The sequence below is a fragment of the Brassica rapa genome, chromosome A09, assembly GCF_000309985.2.
Source record: "Brassica rapa cultivar Chiifu-401-42 chromosome A09, CAAS_Brap_v3.01, whole genome shotgun sequence".
Taxonomy (NCBI): Eukaryota; Viridiplantae; Streptophyta; class Magnoliopsida; order Brassicales; family Brassicaceae; genus Brassica; species Brassica rapa.
Window position 1 is genome coordinate 5,804,281 of NC_024803.2, and position 15,735 is coordinate 5,820,015.

The 15,735-nt window shown below is 30.7% G+C and overlaps 1 protein-coding gene across 2 annotated transcripts; it reads left to right on the plus strand.

Annotated features, from left to right (window-relative positions):
• The first annotated feature begins 235 nt into the window (after window positions 1–235).
• On the plus strand, window positions 236–3,743 carry LOC103847972 (zinc finger protein-like 1 homolog). 2 transcript variants are annotated; one of them, XM_009124969.3, is made up of 10 exons: window positions 236–364; window positions 514–600; window positions 738–818; window positions 1,355–1,472; window positions 1,554–1,648; window positions 2,310–2,381; window positions 2,509–2,763; window positions 2,875–2,986; window positions 3,077–3,260; window positions 3,344–3,743. In XM_009124969.3, the coding sequence occupies exons 2-10, from the start codon at window positions 577–579 to the stop codon at window positions 3,429–3,431; spliced, it is 1,029 nt and encodes a 342-aa protein (XP_009123217.1). In that variant the 5' UTR covers window positions 236–364; window positions 514–576; the 3' UTR covers window positions 3,432–3,743. The 2 variants fall into 2 exon arrangements, with proteins under 2 accessions (XP_009123217.1, XP_009123218.1); XM_009124970.3 differs by having other exon boundaries at window positions 301–364; window positions 511–600.
• Window positions 3,744–15,735: the final 11,992 nt, after the last annotated feature.

Consider the following 15,735-nt stretch of genomic DNA (forward strand, 5'->3'; position numbering starts at 1 on the left):
TGTATGTCATTAGAGTATATGTTTAATTAACTACATAGATTTACAAATTTATAATAAAAAAAAAAAACATCTTAACCGATTTTCGTTCAAATTGAAAATTTCACTAAACAAATATATATATATTTTTCCTAAAGATCTGATTTAATGATATTAGGAAAAAAAACATATAAATTTATTTCATGTTGGAAGTAAATACTCAAAACAAGTTTTTTTTTTTGGTCAAGCTCAAAACAAGTTTAATGTCTTAATGTTTAAGTTAAAAATAAAAATAAAAAAAAATATATATATTCATCATATAGGCGATAAAGGGGAAGCGCTTCCGGAGAAAAGATAGATACGGAGCTAAATCAATCGCTTCTGCTCGGTACGTTCCGATCTTCCATCTCTACTCTCCTTCGATCCATTTGTTCTCTCTCTCTTACCTCCAATAATCGATTCCTCTTATTAATCCCCGATCTGATTAATAAAATTTGATATATATCTTCTTATGTGCGTGATCCGTTAATCTAGCAGAGACCCTAAGCTTGCTGAGATCGCACTCTGACCTCTCTGCCTTATCCATCCTGATCTCTCCCAATGGTGGTCTGCAAATGCCGAAAGGTACGATTCAAAATATCATCTTTCTAAGTGTCCGTGATCTCAGATCTTGCATCTGACTTTTTGGGTTAAGAAATTTGGAAATTGGTTTTGGATTTGTCTGCATGTTTTTTAATTTCTCTTGTTTTTTTTTTGTGCAGGCTACTAAGCTGTATTGCTTTGTTCACAAGGTCCCTGTGTGTGGGGAATGCATTTGCTTCCCGGAGCATCAAACCTGTGTGGTATGTTCTTCAAACTCATATGCTTTCTTGTTACCATAAGCTGATTGTTTTCTAGACGATTGTTGTGTGGAATGTGGTGTCCTTGTTCAAATTGCTAAAGACTCTTAAAAAGTTTGCTGCTTCTGAGAACTAAAGCATTTGGTTTAGTTGTACATGCAACATTAAATGTTAAATCTGGATATATGGTGGTTGTGTGGTAATATAACCGATATTTTGCAGAGTAGAAGAAGCTCCCTTGTCTGATTCTGTCAATATATCTCAGATTTTTCTTACTGTTTGTTTTATTTTGTTAGACATTTCACGCCTGTATGTCACTAACCGATGCATTACTGTCATCAAGATCTATTTCTCGGGGCATATTATGTCTTTTTTTTAATGATTTGAGTGCATAAGCAGCCATCTGATCTATTTTTCTAATCTTTCGGTGGCCTTGTTTTCCCCCATCTATAGTTGAACAATATTTAAAAAGTTTATTTTTCTTCTTTGACATGGAGGGACAATGGTGAAAGATGGTTATATGATTTTGTAATCTATAGGTCCGGACTTATTCGGAATGGGTGATAGATGGAGAGTATGACCAGCCGAAGTGTTGTCAATGCCAATCAACATTTGATGAGGGGGGAGGTCTTCAAGTCACTCGGTTGGGTTGCTTGCGTATGTTATCTCACTCTTATCATTAGTGGATCAGATTTTTTTTTACTTCTTAATACGTAAATCTAACTCTATTTGTGTCAGATGCTATACATACAAGTTGCTTGGTTTCGCTTATCAAGAGTTTTCCTCCTCATACTGCACCTGCCGGTTATGTCTGCCCATCTTGTAGCACCCCTGTAAGATCTATTGATTCGTATTAAACTTGTAGAATTTTTTTTTTTACTTTCTTGTTTCTGTCGCATTGTTTTCCTTACTTGTTGGTATGTAGTGGGAACTCTTGTTTGGTGTCTCATATCGATACATGGATTTTGAGAGAGTTAGAGTGATTCTATGTGTTTCGCTATAGAAATAGAGCACTCGATCATTTTTGTTCTTTCTTTATAGACATAGGCACTTTTAAAGAGTATTTGCATGTGGAGAACTATGTGTGCATTTTTGGACTATTTGGGTGTCTTGTTTTGGACCTAACGTTATAGGATGAATTTTGTATAACATTCTCAAGTCAATGTCAACACTTGTTTGTAATGTAGCAGATTAAAGTCAAGCAATCATTTTACGCCTTCTTGTATAGATAAAATAAGAGTACCTGATGATATATTATTCATGCTCTCTTGAGTCCTATTAAAAATCGGATGACTTTGAGCTGCTTCCTTTAGTCTGATGTGTACTACTGCACCCATTGATGTAATATAGTGGATGTAGTTATCTAGGTTCTTTTGGTCCTGAGGGTTTGATGTAAATGCCACTTCTGCCATTATGGTTGTATCTTGCTTCAAATGGCTGTTAGTTCTTGGAAGAGTGCCATAGTATAGCTCTCATATGGTCGTCAAATTTCAGATATGGCCTCCCAAGATGGTAAAAGATGCAGGATCTCGGCTTCATGCACAGTTAAGGGAAGCGATTTTGCAGGTCAGTTTTATTTTCTAGCTCAATTGCTGTTTCAGGTTATCCAAGTTGTTCTTCATGAAAGAAGTTAAAATCTTAAATTATTCCCATTAATGTGACAGTTTAATTGTTTCGTTTCTCTATATGCCAGACTGGTCTTGAGAAGAATCTATTTGGGAACCATCCAGTTTCCCGATCCACTGAATCTCGTAGCCCACCCCCTGCATTTGCTTCAGATGCATTGATTAATGCATCATCATCTTCTCTTACACAAGAAGGGAAGAGTCTTCCTGATGGTTATTCAGTAGCTGGAAATGGGGAATACTCCAAATCTGCGGTTTCAGAGATAGTTGAGATAGATGTTCCTGCTTCTGCTGGGAATTACATGAAAACCTCAAGCCCTGGAGTAAGACATTCTTCTAAAAATATGACTTCTTCTTCCACGAAAACTAGTTGTAGTTCCAGTAGTTGCCTCTATGATTTGTCACAATTAACTATCAATTGATTTTGTATATAGTTTGCTGCTGCTGCTGCACGGAAAGGTGTACCCGCTGTGGACAGACAGAACTCTGAGACTCTATATTATGCAGACGACGAAGACGGGAATAAAAAAAAGTACTCAAGAAGAGGTGAGAGAATAAACTTGTCTTTCTGAAATAATGTCTATGCGTTTTTGCTTTAACTGACTAAGACTGGTTATTTTTTTGGCTCCATGTAAGGTCCTCTGCGTCACAAGTTTTTGCGGGCTTTACTACCATTCTGGTCAAATGCATTACCAACCCTACCCGTGACTGCACCACCTCGTAAAGATGCAACAAAGGCAGAAGATGGTTCAGAAGGACGTGTAAGACATCGATCATCAAGGATGGATATAAGAAAAATACTCCTTTTCATAGCAATCATGTGAGACCTTGTTTTTTTCCAACTGCTTTTCATATCATCAACTGTAAGCTAATTGTTAACTCAACCATGTAACTGATGTGCAGAGCGTGTATGGCAACAATGGGGATCTTATACTACAGACTTGCGCAACGGGTAATTGGTCAAGAAGTACCCGATGAGGAGCAGCAATGAAGGTAATATCGTATCGGACAGGGTGATAAGACTGGATCAACATAGATATTCCAAATCAGCTTGCCCTGCTTTAGATCCTTTTGGACGTCTAGAAAATGTTAATTTCGAGAATTGTTGGATGCGGTTCTTTGATTCTCATCTGTTTCTGTTTCTTGACATGTTTGGTATAGACGAAAATGCAATTTATGGACGGCTTAGCATTTTCTATGTTCAACATTTTGTGTGCTCTCGAGTAGTCTCTCTCTGAGAATCGGTCATCGTTGTGGTCTCTGAATGACTTGATACGAGTTATAATCTACGTTTCTACTCGTAGCTTTGTGGTTTAAGTATAGGTTGCTATCTACCTAGCTTGTTATAAAAAATTTAACCCGAAGACATTTGTTTGTTTGGCAAAATGTTGAACCACAGCTCGTTCTCTACACGACATACCCCCAACATTGTTTTAAGAAATTTATTCAATAGAAAATACCATATAAACAAAATAACCATACGCTGTCACCCAAGGAGGTTCTGTCCTTCAAAAGAACAGCATTCGTGAGTTCACATAACACGATATCCCTATCTCCTTGTCTCCTTGTCTTTCTTGGTAGTCAATCCACACAAAAGTTTCAAGACTGTTATGTAAACACTCATGGACAGATGCTTTGGTTAAATTGAAGACGCTGATATAAGTTCATACCAGAATAATGAATTTCATTTTTAATATACACAAAAAAAGTAAAATGCGAAGGGATAATATCAATCAACAGGGCAGGCCCTTGAAATAAATTAAAATTAAAATTTCGGTCCCACTAAGGGCATGATTAATCCCAGTTTTTTAGCCGGAGTTCTTAACTCATGATTTAACATTTTTTTTGTTTTTTTTTACACTTTTCGACTAAGGGACGGTTATTAAATCTCTTATTTAAAAAACGATTTTTAGTTTTCTTTAGTTAAAATCTAAGAAAATGTAAGAATTGTCTCTTAACTGAAGCTAAGAACCCCAGTTAAGAGACTGAAGTTAATTATGGTCAAATATTTCATATACCAAAGTATCGCAAAAAAAAATCTTTACTTTTACGATCGACCATGTTTGACATTTTAACAGAACACTTATAGAGAATCTTCCGCTGAAATATTTCTAACGCCTCTTCTAAATAATATTAAATATGTTTAATTTTCTTATTGTTAATTGCAAAATTAACATACGTAATCATGTAAATGTAATAAGATTTATGCTTAAGTCTTCTGGTAGACATGAAGTTTTCTACGAAAAGTCAAATATTCGTATAACTTAAGTTAATTACAAAACTAACATGATTACTAGAAAAGACTTCTCTAAAAATTTTTTGATTTGTTTTTTTTGTTACAAAAAAACTATAAAACTTCTATAAGAACACACACAAAATAGTCAATTGCAAAATTAACCTATACATGTTGATCATCCCTCCCGAAAAAAAAGATTTGAAGTGGTCTATAATTTACTGAGTACTCGGTATAACTCACGCATTCATGACTAAAAAACTTTTCCAAAAGCTTCTCAACAGAGAAAACTCATGTTTAGCTTCTCTAAACATACATAATTTCTCCAATCATACATAACTTCTTAATAAAAGTTACCACTTATTCTTGACCCAAAAAAATGAATTTGAGTAACTCAAATGAACTTATAAATTTCGAAACGAAAAAGTTGGAATTTTGGAATGAAATGAGAAAGAAAATGAAAGATAAATGGTTTGTGTGTAAGAAATGGGATATGAAAATATAAATGTTGATTTTAGATGCATTTAAACTTTTAAACCATGAAATTAGTTGTTCATGATGGTTGGTGCATTGATGTAATGGTAATATTATAAATAAAAGAGAAAAATGAGGACGGTAGAGTAAAACAATCATTTAAAAAAAACAATGACTTTTTCATTAATAACTTGAATTTCTGGAATGAATATGACAAATAAAAATTCAAAAAAAAAAAGTTACTTTTGCATTTGATTTCATGTTTTAGGTCATATTTTCAAAACACCCTAAATCTATATATATAAAAATATGTTCGCCTCCCTCCTGTAATGCCACGTCATCAAGTCGTGCGTTATGGGAGTGACACGTGTCTCATTTTGTATTTGAGGCCAAAATAAAACAAAAAACTGTCAGGGGTAATTGAACCCAGCACCTCCAGTACTGATAATATCTCTTAGAACCGCTAGGCTAGAGTCACTTTTTATAAATATGTAGCCGCGAAAATACTTATTATCGTGTTGGCTGAAGTCCATGCTTCTTCTGCTTGTGGCCAGGGCCGGCACTGAACTGACGTCAAGATGAAGATCGTGAAGTTAAAAACTTTGCTCCAAACAGTTTTGCAATGTTTTCAACTTTTATAACTTGATGCATATAATATATATCAAAATACATTTGTTGTACACGCTTTTATTAGTTTTGCTTTTAAAAGAAGGTATTTGCAGTTATAAATGTTTTGTGCCAGTGAAGTAATGGTTGAAAAACCTCTGTACATATGTCATTTTAAAATAATACCCAACTTCTATATATAGTCAATACATATGTCCATGTTATATTCTAGACTAAATATTTTCTCTTTTAAAAATATAGAAAACAGTTTTTTTAGTCTACAAGCAAATGTTGTAGAGCAAGTATGCATTATACAAAATAATATATATTTAAAATCCATACGCAAAAATATAAAAGTTGATATATGCCTCTTTCTGACACATGCACACTCTACTATGAATAAGAATTAAAAAAAAAACAGTATTGTCATCAAACTTTATCACAAATCCACATTTGTACATCTATAATTTTGAGTTGGACAATTAGTTAATTTGTTACAATACCAAAGCAAAAATAATCGAAAAACAACTATACCACCGCATACTAATAAGTAACACATAACAGACAGCCAAATCCTTGAATCTTAAAACAAATTTTAACTCGAGCATTTAGTGAATATCAAATTAACTAATATCCCGCCCGTAGGGCGGGCCGATCCTAGTTATTTTATACAAATTTATGACATACCTAAAACTACAGATGATATTATAGAAATAACTGTAGAAACAATCTTAAATAGTTCTCTACTAATAATTATGTTAAATTAACTAATTAATTATAACCTAATCATACATTTTACATCCACTCACTATATACATTCAAAAAGTGTCTCAATTGGATGGACCACAATGAGTCACAACTAAAATCTAATTAATTTTCTTATGTCTTTGTAGCATACCAAAATCTATTTGGTTTTCAAAACACTGAAAAACATATATGTCAAACAAATAATTAAAGTTCTCAATATTATATAGCATATTGAAATACAATGAAATATTTAAAACAGTATAACTTATCATCTTTTAAAAGTATATACATGCTTAAAATAAACAAATATTTTAACTTTAATTTGATATATTATATAACCAAAGTTATATTTAGGTTTAAAATTAAAAATAATAAAAACATAAAAATGATATATTATATTACAAATTTTACATAATTATTTATATTCCGTAAAATCACATAACAACCTAGTAATTTTTAATGAGAGTGCTAATTAAATCAGCATGCGTCAAGATTCTTTGTATAGATGGTGTGTTCGGCTTCTTTAGTCGGACTTGGAGTTGAAAAAAAAAATTATTAGTGTATAATAATTGATTACTTAAAACATTTCTAAAGTACAACTCTAATTTTTTTAATAGAGTAATTTTGCAATGAAGATTGATTTATTTTAACTCTTATCAATTCTGGAATGAAAATAGAGTAGTGAACAAAAAATAGAAAAACTCTAAACTTTATTTTTGAATAAAATATGGAATGGGTGTCAGAGATGGTCTTACGCCTTGTTAGCAAATACAGTAGAGCCTCTATAAATTAATAATCTCTATATCACGGTTTCAATTTGGACCGACTCAAAATTTGACACAAATTGATAAAACAATAAGATAATATTTTTTTAAATTTTTTTTTGTAAATATATGGTCCCATTAAAATTTATAATTTATATGTATACATATTTTATATAAGTAAGAACTTATTGTTAGTGTTTTAAAAAAAAATTATTGTTATATTGTTTATTTTATATTCACAAAAGAGTTATCTTTATATTGTCTTACATTTGACTAGATTTTGATCCGCGCTTAGAAAGTGCGGATTTATTTTTGAAATTAAATAAATTCTTCTTATATAATTTCTATATAAGATAATGTATAGGTTTGGGTATATTTACTCGGGTGCACTGAATCTTACCAAACTGAAAAAAAAACCAAAATTAAGATGAATTTCATAAATAACCGAGCATATCATATATCTTTAGAACTGAAAAATAGAAACCAAACTGAGTAACAAATGAATACTTAAATTTTTTAAAATAGAAATTATATACCTACAAATATTAATTATATTTAATTACTAAATAACCAAATATCCTAAAAATACTATTTATAAACCAAAATTATGCAAAAATAATATTAATGACTCGAATATTTTTATTCAAATAATAATAGTTAATTATTTATCCTATATTTTTTTCAAACAATCTAAACTCCCCGATTTAAAGCGAAAGATATTTTACATTTGTGAAAATTCAATAAGATGTATCATATGCATTGTTAGAATTTTTAAAGTAAATAAACATGTTCGATTTAAATCAATATTTTTTCTTACTAATTCCATTTAAATCTCCAACCCGTTTAGACAATTTCATATTTTTTTAATAATAAGATTATTCGTTATATCATATATAAGAATGTAAGATCAAATCTTAATAATTGATTGCATGTAATTAATTACATTAATGTTTCATATTTGAATAATTGACATTAAAGTTAGTTGCTAATTCATGTAAAAATGAAAAAAATATATTATACACCAGTAGATTCTCCATTATAACATATATTAAATATAACTAAACCATTAAAATTTTTATACTATTAATGGAACAATACGTGGTAATGATCACGGCATGTGTAAAAATCTGTCATATATTCATGGAGATGTATTGTTAGAGTAATTAATTATGGGAAAATAATAAATGAGTTCATTTAAATTATGTAAAGTATTTATATAGTTAGAAAAATATAAGGTAATACCAAAAAATAGTCTAGTCTAATAAAATGGTCCAACAACCTTGTTTAATTAGATTTTTTTATGACTTTTTCTTGGGTTCAAGGTTCGCCAACCAATAGAAAATTGTCATTTTAGATTTAGTATCATTTAATTAAGGAAACAAAATAACTTGCCAAATTATATTATGTTTTTAAAATAAAAAATAAAAGATTAAATAAATAAAAATAACAATAGTTCTAAAAAAAGATTATTTAAAAGAAAATATTTGTTTTTAAGATTTAGAGTTTAGTGTTTAAGATTTATAATTTAGAATTTATCCAAATGTTTAGTGTTTTTCCAAGGGTTTAGGGTTTATCTAAGGGTTTAGGGTTTACCCAAGGGTTTAGGGTTTTCCCAAGGGTTTAGGGTTTAGGATTAGAGTTTAGGGTTTAGTGTTTTGTTGACAACATGTTTAGTGTTTTTCCAAGGGTTTAGGGTTTACCCAAAGATTTAGGATTTACCCAAGGGTTTAAGGTTTAGGATTTGAGTTTAGGGTTTAGTATTAGAGTTTAGGGTTTAGTATTAGAGTTTAGGGTTTAGTGTTTTGTTGACAACATTATTATTTTTTTGAATTCGTTTTTTATATATTATTTTTATTTATTTTTAAATTTTATTTTGAAAAGATAATATAATTTGTCAAGTTATTTATTTTCCATAATTAAAAAATACTAGATCTAAAATGATAATTTTCTATTGGTTAGTGAACCTAAAGGTTCACCCTAGGGGGTGGACCCAAGAATAACTCTTTTTTTTTATAATCTTTCTCTTTTAATAGTGTAGATATATTTTGATGAGATTTAGTAATATTATATCTAAAACCACATTTAAGTTCTATGCAACAAATACTATATACATTAAATAATATTAAAAAATATCAAATTTCAAAATATAACAATTAATGTCTATGCACTAAGATAAAATATTTTTTTTGTTTTAAAATAAAAAATCTAGAAAAAAGCTTTTGTAAATAATTATCTCTATAAATTAATAAAATTTCAAAATCCTAACATTATTGATTTATAGAAGTTCTACTGTTGCCACGTTTATCACGAGCCTCACCGCTCACTGGCAACGTATATTTTATCTATATTGGCCGCTCGGTGCAAGTCACGTGAAACCTGAGACTCAGCCTCTCAAAATTTAGATCATCTCTTCATCAAAATTTTTTTAAAAAAAGATTGCGATGGTTTTGATTCGAACACTGCAAATGCAAAGGATCTAGCTCCTAGCGTAGCTGGTAGAAGAAGAACCACCAAGAAGAAATAATCATGTCACCTTTGTTTTCGAATGTGATCGAGACATTTTAACAAGAAGAATAAGCATTCCGTAATTAAAAAAATGGCGTACAAAAAGAAATTTTAGTTTAGAGTTTTCTTTTTTTCAGTTTAGAGTTAGATTAGAAACAATAGTAAATGAAGGAAGTTGTAAGAATATCTGTAGCTATGTCTTTTCAGTCTGGTGAATGATAAATAACTAGGAATCCGAAAATAATAGTAATACCTCTGTTTAAGATTTATTATATTATCATTGTCTCAGTTTTACTGGAAGATGGAAAAGAGTTTTTCTACTCAGTTGTTTATGCGAAGAACACTGTTGACGAAAGAGGATAATTTATTTAAATGAAAGTATTTTTAAAGTAACATAGGTTGATGTACCAATTTAATATAATTTTCATATTTGATTCATAGAATACTTATTTAAATATAATATAGACTATAAATATATAATTTAAAAAAAACAGCATAGAATTTTTTTTGTTTATAAAAATATTTTAATTAACATTAGTTTATATAGTTGTAGAATCACAAGCGTCAAAATTTTTTGTATTCCGTACAATTATTATTTATATTCCGTAAAAACACATTAGCAACCTAGTCATTTATAATGAGAGTACTAATTCAAATTAACACGCGTCAAGATTCTTTGTATAGACAGTGTGTTCAGAGCTTCTTTAGTCGGACTTGGAATTTAAAAAAATATTATCATGTGTCTAATATTTGAGTACTTAAAACATTTCTAATGAAAAATTTTATTTTAAAAAAAACATTATAACAACTTTATATTGGATTGGATTTACTTCAACTCTAGTTCATGCTGAAGTGAAAATAGAGTAATGAACAAAAGATAAAATCATTGTTTTATTTATAGAATAAATCCATTTTAACTCTATTATATAAAAATAGAATATAACTGAAATATAACTGAAAGAAAAATATTCTATATTTCAGTTTAGGAAAATATACGGAATGAGTTGCAGATGGTCTAAAGCCTTGGCTAACAAATATATTGATTCAAGGCCACTTTCATCACGAGCCTCACCGCTCACAGGCAACGCATATCTTTATCTATTTTGGCCGCTTGATGCAAGTCACATGAAACCTGAGACTCAGCCTCTCCAAACATACCAATAGAAATCAAAAAGCAACAACAATTTGCTTTTTAATTGTTTAATAATAATTATTGGAGGTGCTTTATCATCGGCAAAACTGTGATCTTTCGTAGCCTTTAAATTCATAGTGGGGAATCTAAAATCGACGGTACGGACGCAATTTGCTTCGTATGCCCCCAGTAATTTTATCCGTAATCAGTTCGATGCTCCTATGCCCAGTCAGCTCCTGTTTATTTTTTTACTTCTCGGTAAATATTTATGTCTATTTTCTACAAATTTAAATTTGAACTTTAATATTGGGTATATATCGTCTAACCTCTATGAATGTCAAAAAAGTTATTTACTTTTATTAAAAAATCAAGGAATATTGTTTATATGTAAGGATTGGGAATGTCACTAAACTGGTTGTACCTTGCCTTTGGATTCTCACTAAGCATATGTGCAGATGGCATATTCAGGTCTATCTCCTTTTAGTCTGCACCTTCTCTTGTGTTTTTGTTGATGAAGGAAAAGTTTAAAAAATCATAGGTCTATCCCAAGAGTAAGGTAAGAGCTGTACAAAAAGCGTACCGAACCATCAGGAGAAGTCTAATCACATATTAAGAATCTACTATATTACAGAAATTAAGCAAATCCATTTTGATAAATTGAAGCAAATAAAACAATCAAAACAAACTCAAAAGTCCAAATCAAAAGCTAACATAGGGTATGACTGGTTTTCCCGCTACCACCCGCAAACGCAGCTTTTGCGGTTGGTAGCGGTTATTGGCGTTTTGCAACAATCGGTCAAACCGCTCCAAACCGTTCTAAACCGTTCCAAATCGCTCTAAATCGCTCTGAACCTCATAAATTCAAAAGCTGGTTCCAGTTAGCGTTTGCGGTTGCGGACGGTTGCGGGAGGATAAAAAAAATTTCTTTTTTTTCCAAAACAATATAAATACAAAAATTAAAATATTCAATAAAAAAATAAATTGAAATTATAAAAATACTAAAATATATATATTATATTTTAATTAATATTATAAAACTTTAAAATAAAAATATTTTCTATATTTTAAAAAAAATTAAACTATAACTTTCTAAATATAAATTTTATATTTATTATAATATTATTATTTTTGATATTTTTATAATTGTATAAAATGTAAATATTGTTAATTTATTATTTAACTGCTGCTGCATTTGGTAGTTAACCAGTCATAAGTATCCCGCAAATGCACTAATTTCTAACCGCAGAACCAGTCGTACAAATCTCTTAAAACCGTTAGAAACCGCAACCACCCGCATCCGCAATCTCCCGCAACCGTAACCGCAACCGCTACGGTTGAACCAATCAGGCCCTTAGAATAAGCTTATTTTTTATGGTCCACACTGTTAGAACTCAGTTGAAAATAACCATTTAAAAAAATAACCATTATAGATTTTGTAAATCGTATTTTGTCACAACTTTCGGACGGATCCCGATAAATCATCTTTTAAAATATATTTCCAGTAGATAACAATATAAATAATGACAAAAAGAAAAAATATAATATCTTACTCTATGAAGAAAAAAATACTGTAAAACAATATTTATTCATATGTTTATCAGATTTTCTGGGTTTTGACCAGGTCAACTGTTGTCGGTTCACGGGTTAATTACAGTTTTTTGTGCTTATCAGATTTTTAATTAATAAATTTTCAATAAATCTAAATTTTGTGAAAACATATGAGTTGGTAGAACGTCTAATAGAATGCTGAATGAAGAACATAAGCATGTCTGGATTATATACGGCCACCATGTTTGATGGCCCGACCGCAGGTCCGGATTGGATAGAAAACACTAATTATATTTTGAATAAAAAATATTCAGATAATTTAGTTTTTTTGGGTAAGACGGTTTATAAATAACATTTTTAGGATATTTGGTTATTTAAAGATTAATTATAATTAATATTTGTAGGTAAATAATTAGTATTTTAAAATTTCAGATACCCATTCGATTCTCGGTTCGGTTTCAATTTTTTGGTTCCAAATAATAGGATCTGCTCGGTTATTTATGAAATTCGGTTCATTTTTGTTTTTATTTTCTCAGTTTGGTACGGTTTGGTTCCTCGGTTGCGGATAAATGTTCCAAGACTTATACACTATCTTATATACTCTATAGATTTTCATGTTCCAAACTGGGAATATACCGATAACTTTGGAAACCAGTAAAACAGTATGTCCATGTAGAAAGTCCAAGAATATATTTTTTTCTCGTAAAGATACAATTTGGAACCATATAGTAAATAGAAGGTTTACACTGAATTATTGTATTTAGTTTCATTATGGAGAAGGTTATGGTGGAAATGAAGGAATTAGTAGTAATAAATATGTTGATAATAAAGAACCGGTTAGTAATTTGCATTATGATGGTAGTTAGGAGATGGATCAAAAAGATATAGAGCATCATAGAGTTCCTGACATGGTCACGAATGTCCTTCAAGATACAACATCAACATTTAGTGATAAAAGTATTGCTGAAAGAACTAACTTAGATGCAAATTTGTTTTATGAAATGTTAACTGCTGCCAAGCAACTAATTTTTTCTAGTTGTAGATAATGTCAATTTAAATTGAAACTGGCAGTAAGGATGATGGACAGTTAAACATATCATAATATGCATGAGACTTGCTTGGATGCATGAGCTAAATTGTTCAAAGAGTATGTGCTTGAAAATACTGACGAGATTTAGACATTGGTTTTTAATCTTGACTTTCCTCCTGAGATAATATTTTTTTTTTCATTAACAAAGTATGATATATTGGAAAGATGACGAAATTATAAGAGTGTCGATTCTGCAAAAATCCAATATATAAACCGCAAGGAAGTTGACGTAACAAGTTACGGTAAAAATGATATGGTACCTACCAATAACATACAAGTCGAAATGATCATATCAGTTTGAAAGGAAAGCAGCAAAAATGAGATGGCATGGATAACATATGTTGATATATAGATGGGAGGTCACACTTCCATCATATGCGAAGGTGAGGAAATATTTTAATATAGTACACCCTGATTTTGCCAAAAACATTTTGTAATGTGTACATTAGTCTATGCGCCAATTGATTTAGTTCATTTGGAAAGTCTAGTAGACAATACTCATTGTGGCCAATAATCTTGTTGCCTTACAATCTTTCCCCATATATGCACATGGAAGAGAGTTTTATTTCTTAGTATACTAGTCCATGGTCCCAAACATGCATCCAAAGCGGTCACTGATGTTTCTCCAACCTCTGATACATGAGTTGAATGAGTTATGGTGTAATACTTTAATGGTGTGTGCATGTTCTGCTCAGTCAAAAGAAATTTTACGATGTGATTTGTGCTTATGTGAACAATAAGTAACTTTCTTGCATAGAAGGTTAACATGTCCATATTGTATTGATAGGACATATTCTTTCCATACTCTACCTGGAATGATTTAACTATCATCGACTCTATCTTCCAATGAACCATCTATACAGAACAAACAAGACCTTGTACAAGAACGAAGTAACAGTATGTGACCCTCTCATTTTTATCTTATAGGGAAACAACTAAAAGAATTAACTGTTCATTATTAAACACAAGAAACAATCTGTACTGGTGGCAATTTCTATATCCCATGCAATTGCAAAAACCTTCTATGAGTGGAAGGAGACGACGTAAAGCCCATATAGTTAGGCAAATATGTTTGGGATGGGTTATTATTTTACTAGATAGACCCACATTTGATCAAGGTGGCTGCATCGTCACTTGACATAACATTTGTCGGTTGGTCCGAGTGGTCATAAACCTATGCCTCAAATATCCGGCGAAACACTTTCTGCATGTGTCCATTTACAGATTGTAAGTACTCCTAATTTTGAAATTAATATTTACATATCTATATTTTTAAAATTTCCGTAATGTTTATTAATTTTGATTTCAGGCCGAAAAGCAAGGCGAACTTCCTTCCCTTTCCAGATTTTCAAGGCACTCACGAGAACTGGAGTGGAGCTTTCGTTAATGCTAGATCGATCGAGAACAACAACAACGTCATGACCCGGATCCAAGAGCATCAGACACAGATTTCTCAGCAGTCTGAATATGGTACTCATGTTCTTTTTCCACACCAAAATTAGACAAGTTTTGCGAAGAGGTATACAATCACTCAAATATATACTTTAAACTTGATTAATATTATTACTAATATTTTCCTATATTATTTTGTATTAAAAATACGGACAATAGGATTGGGATCAATCAACGATTTTCCCAGGGTAACCTCTTCCTATGTTCGTTGAGGTGATGTTCCGGCTCAACTCTGAACGGAGTTGACAGATGCTCATAACAAGATTTCATCAATGAGGATTGATTGATCCATATGTTTGTAAACCATATGTTTTTCGGCATACATGTGGAGAGACTTGACAGCTACTCGAGCTTTAGAGATTACACGTAAAAATATTAATATCATCATACCAACTTTGGAGGAGCAAGCTGACCGGGAATTAATAATGGATAAAGCGGTTTGAGAGACTAGGGTCGAGTTTTTCAACGATGTTGATTAGAAATAGTTTCTGTATTTTTATTTTGTTTTATAATTTCTATAAAAACTAGTTTAAAATTTTATAAAATATTCATTAATTTTATTGATGTTCTGGTGTATTAAATAGTTAATTCATTTAAACATAAACTAGATACCAAATGTTTCTATTCTTTAAATCCAACATTTGCATCAATAAAATAACTTCGAAAATATTATGATGTTGTCGATAAAAATACAAAAGGACTTTCCTTTTTTTATTTGCTAATATGATCATCTTTAGCACATTG

Bases quoted from the DNA above. Each gene is read 5' to 3' on its own strand.
- LOC103847972 (XM_009124969.3), top strand. From the start codon at position 577: ATGGTGGTCTGCAAATGCCGAAAG. The intron at 601-737 runs GTACGATTCAAA...TTTTTTGTGCAG, and splicing joins TGGTCTGCAAATGCCGAAAG to GCTACTAAGCTGTATTGCTT. The intron at 3,261-3,343 runs GTGAGACCTTGT...ACTGATGTGCAG, and splicing joins CTCCTTTTCATAGCAATCAT to AGCGTGTATGGCAACAATGG.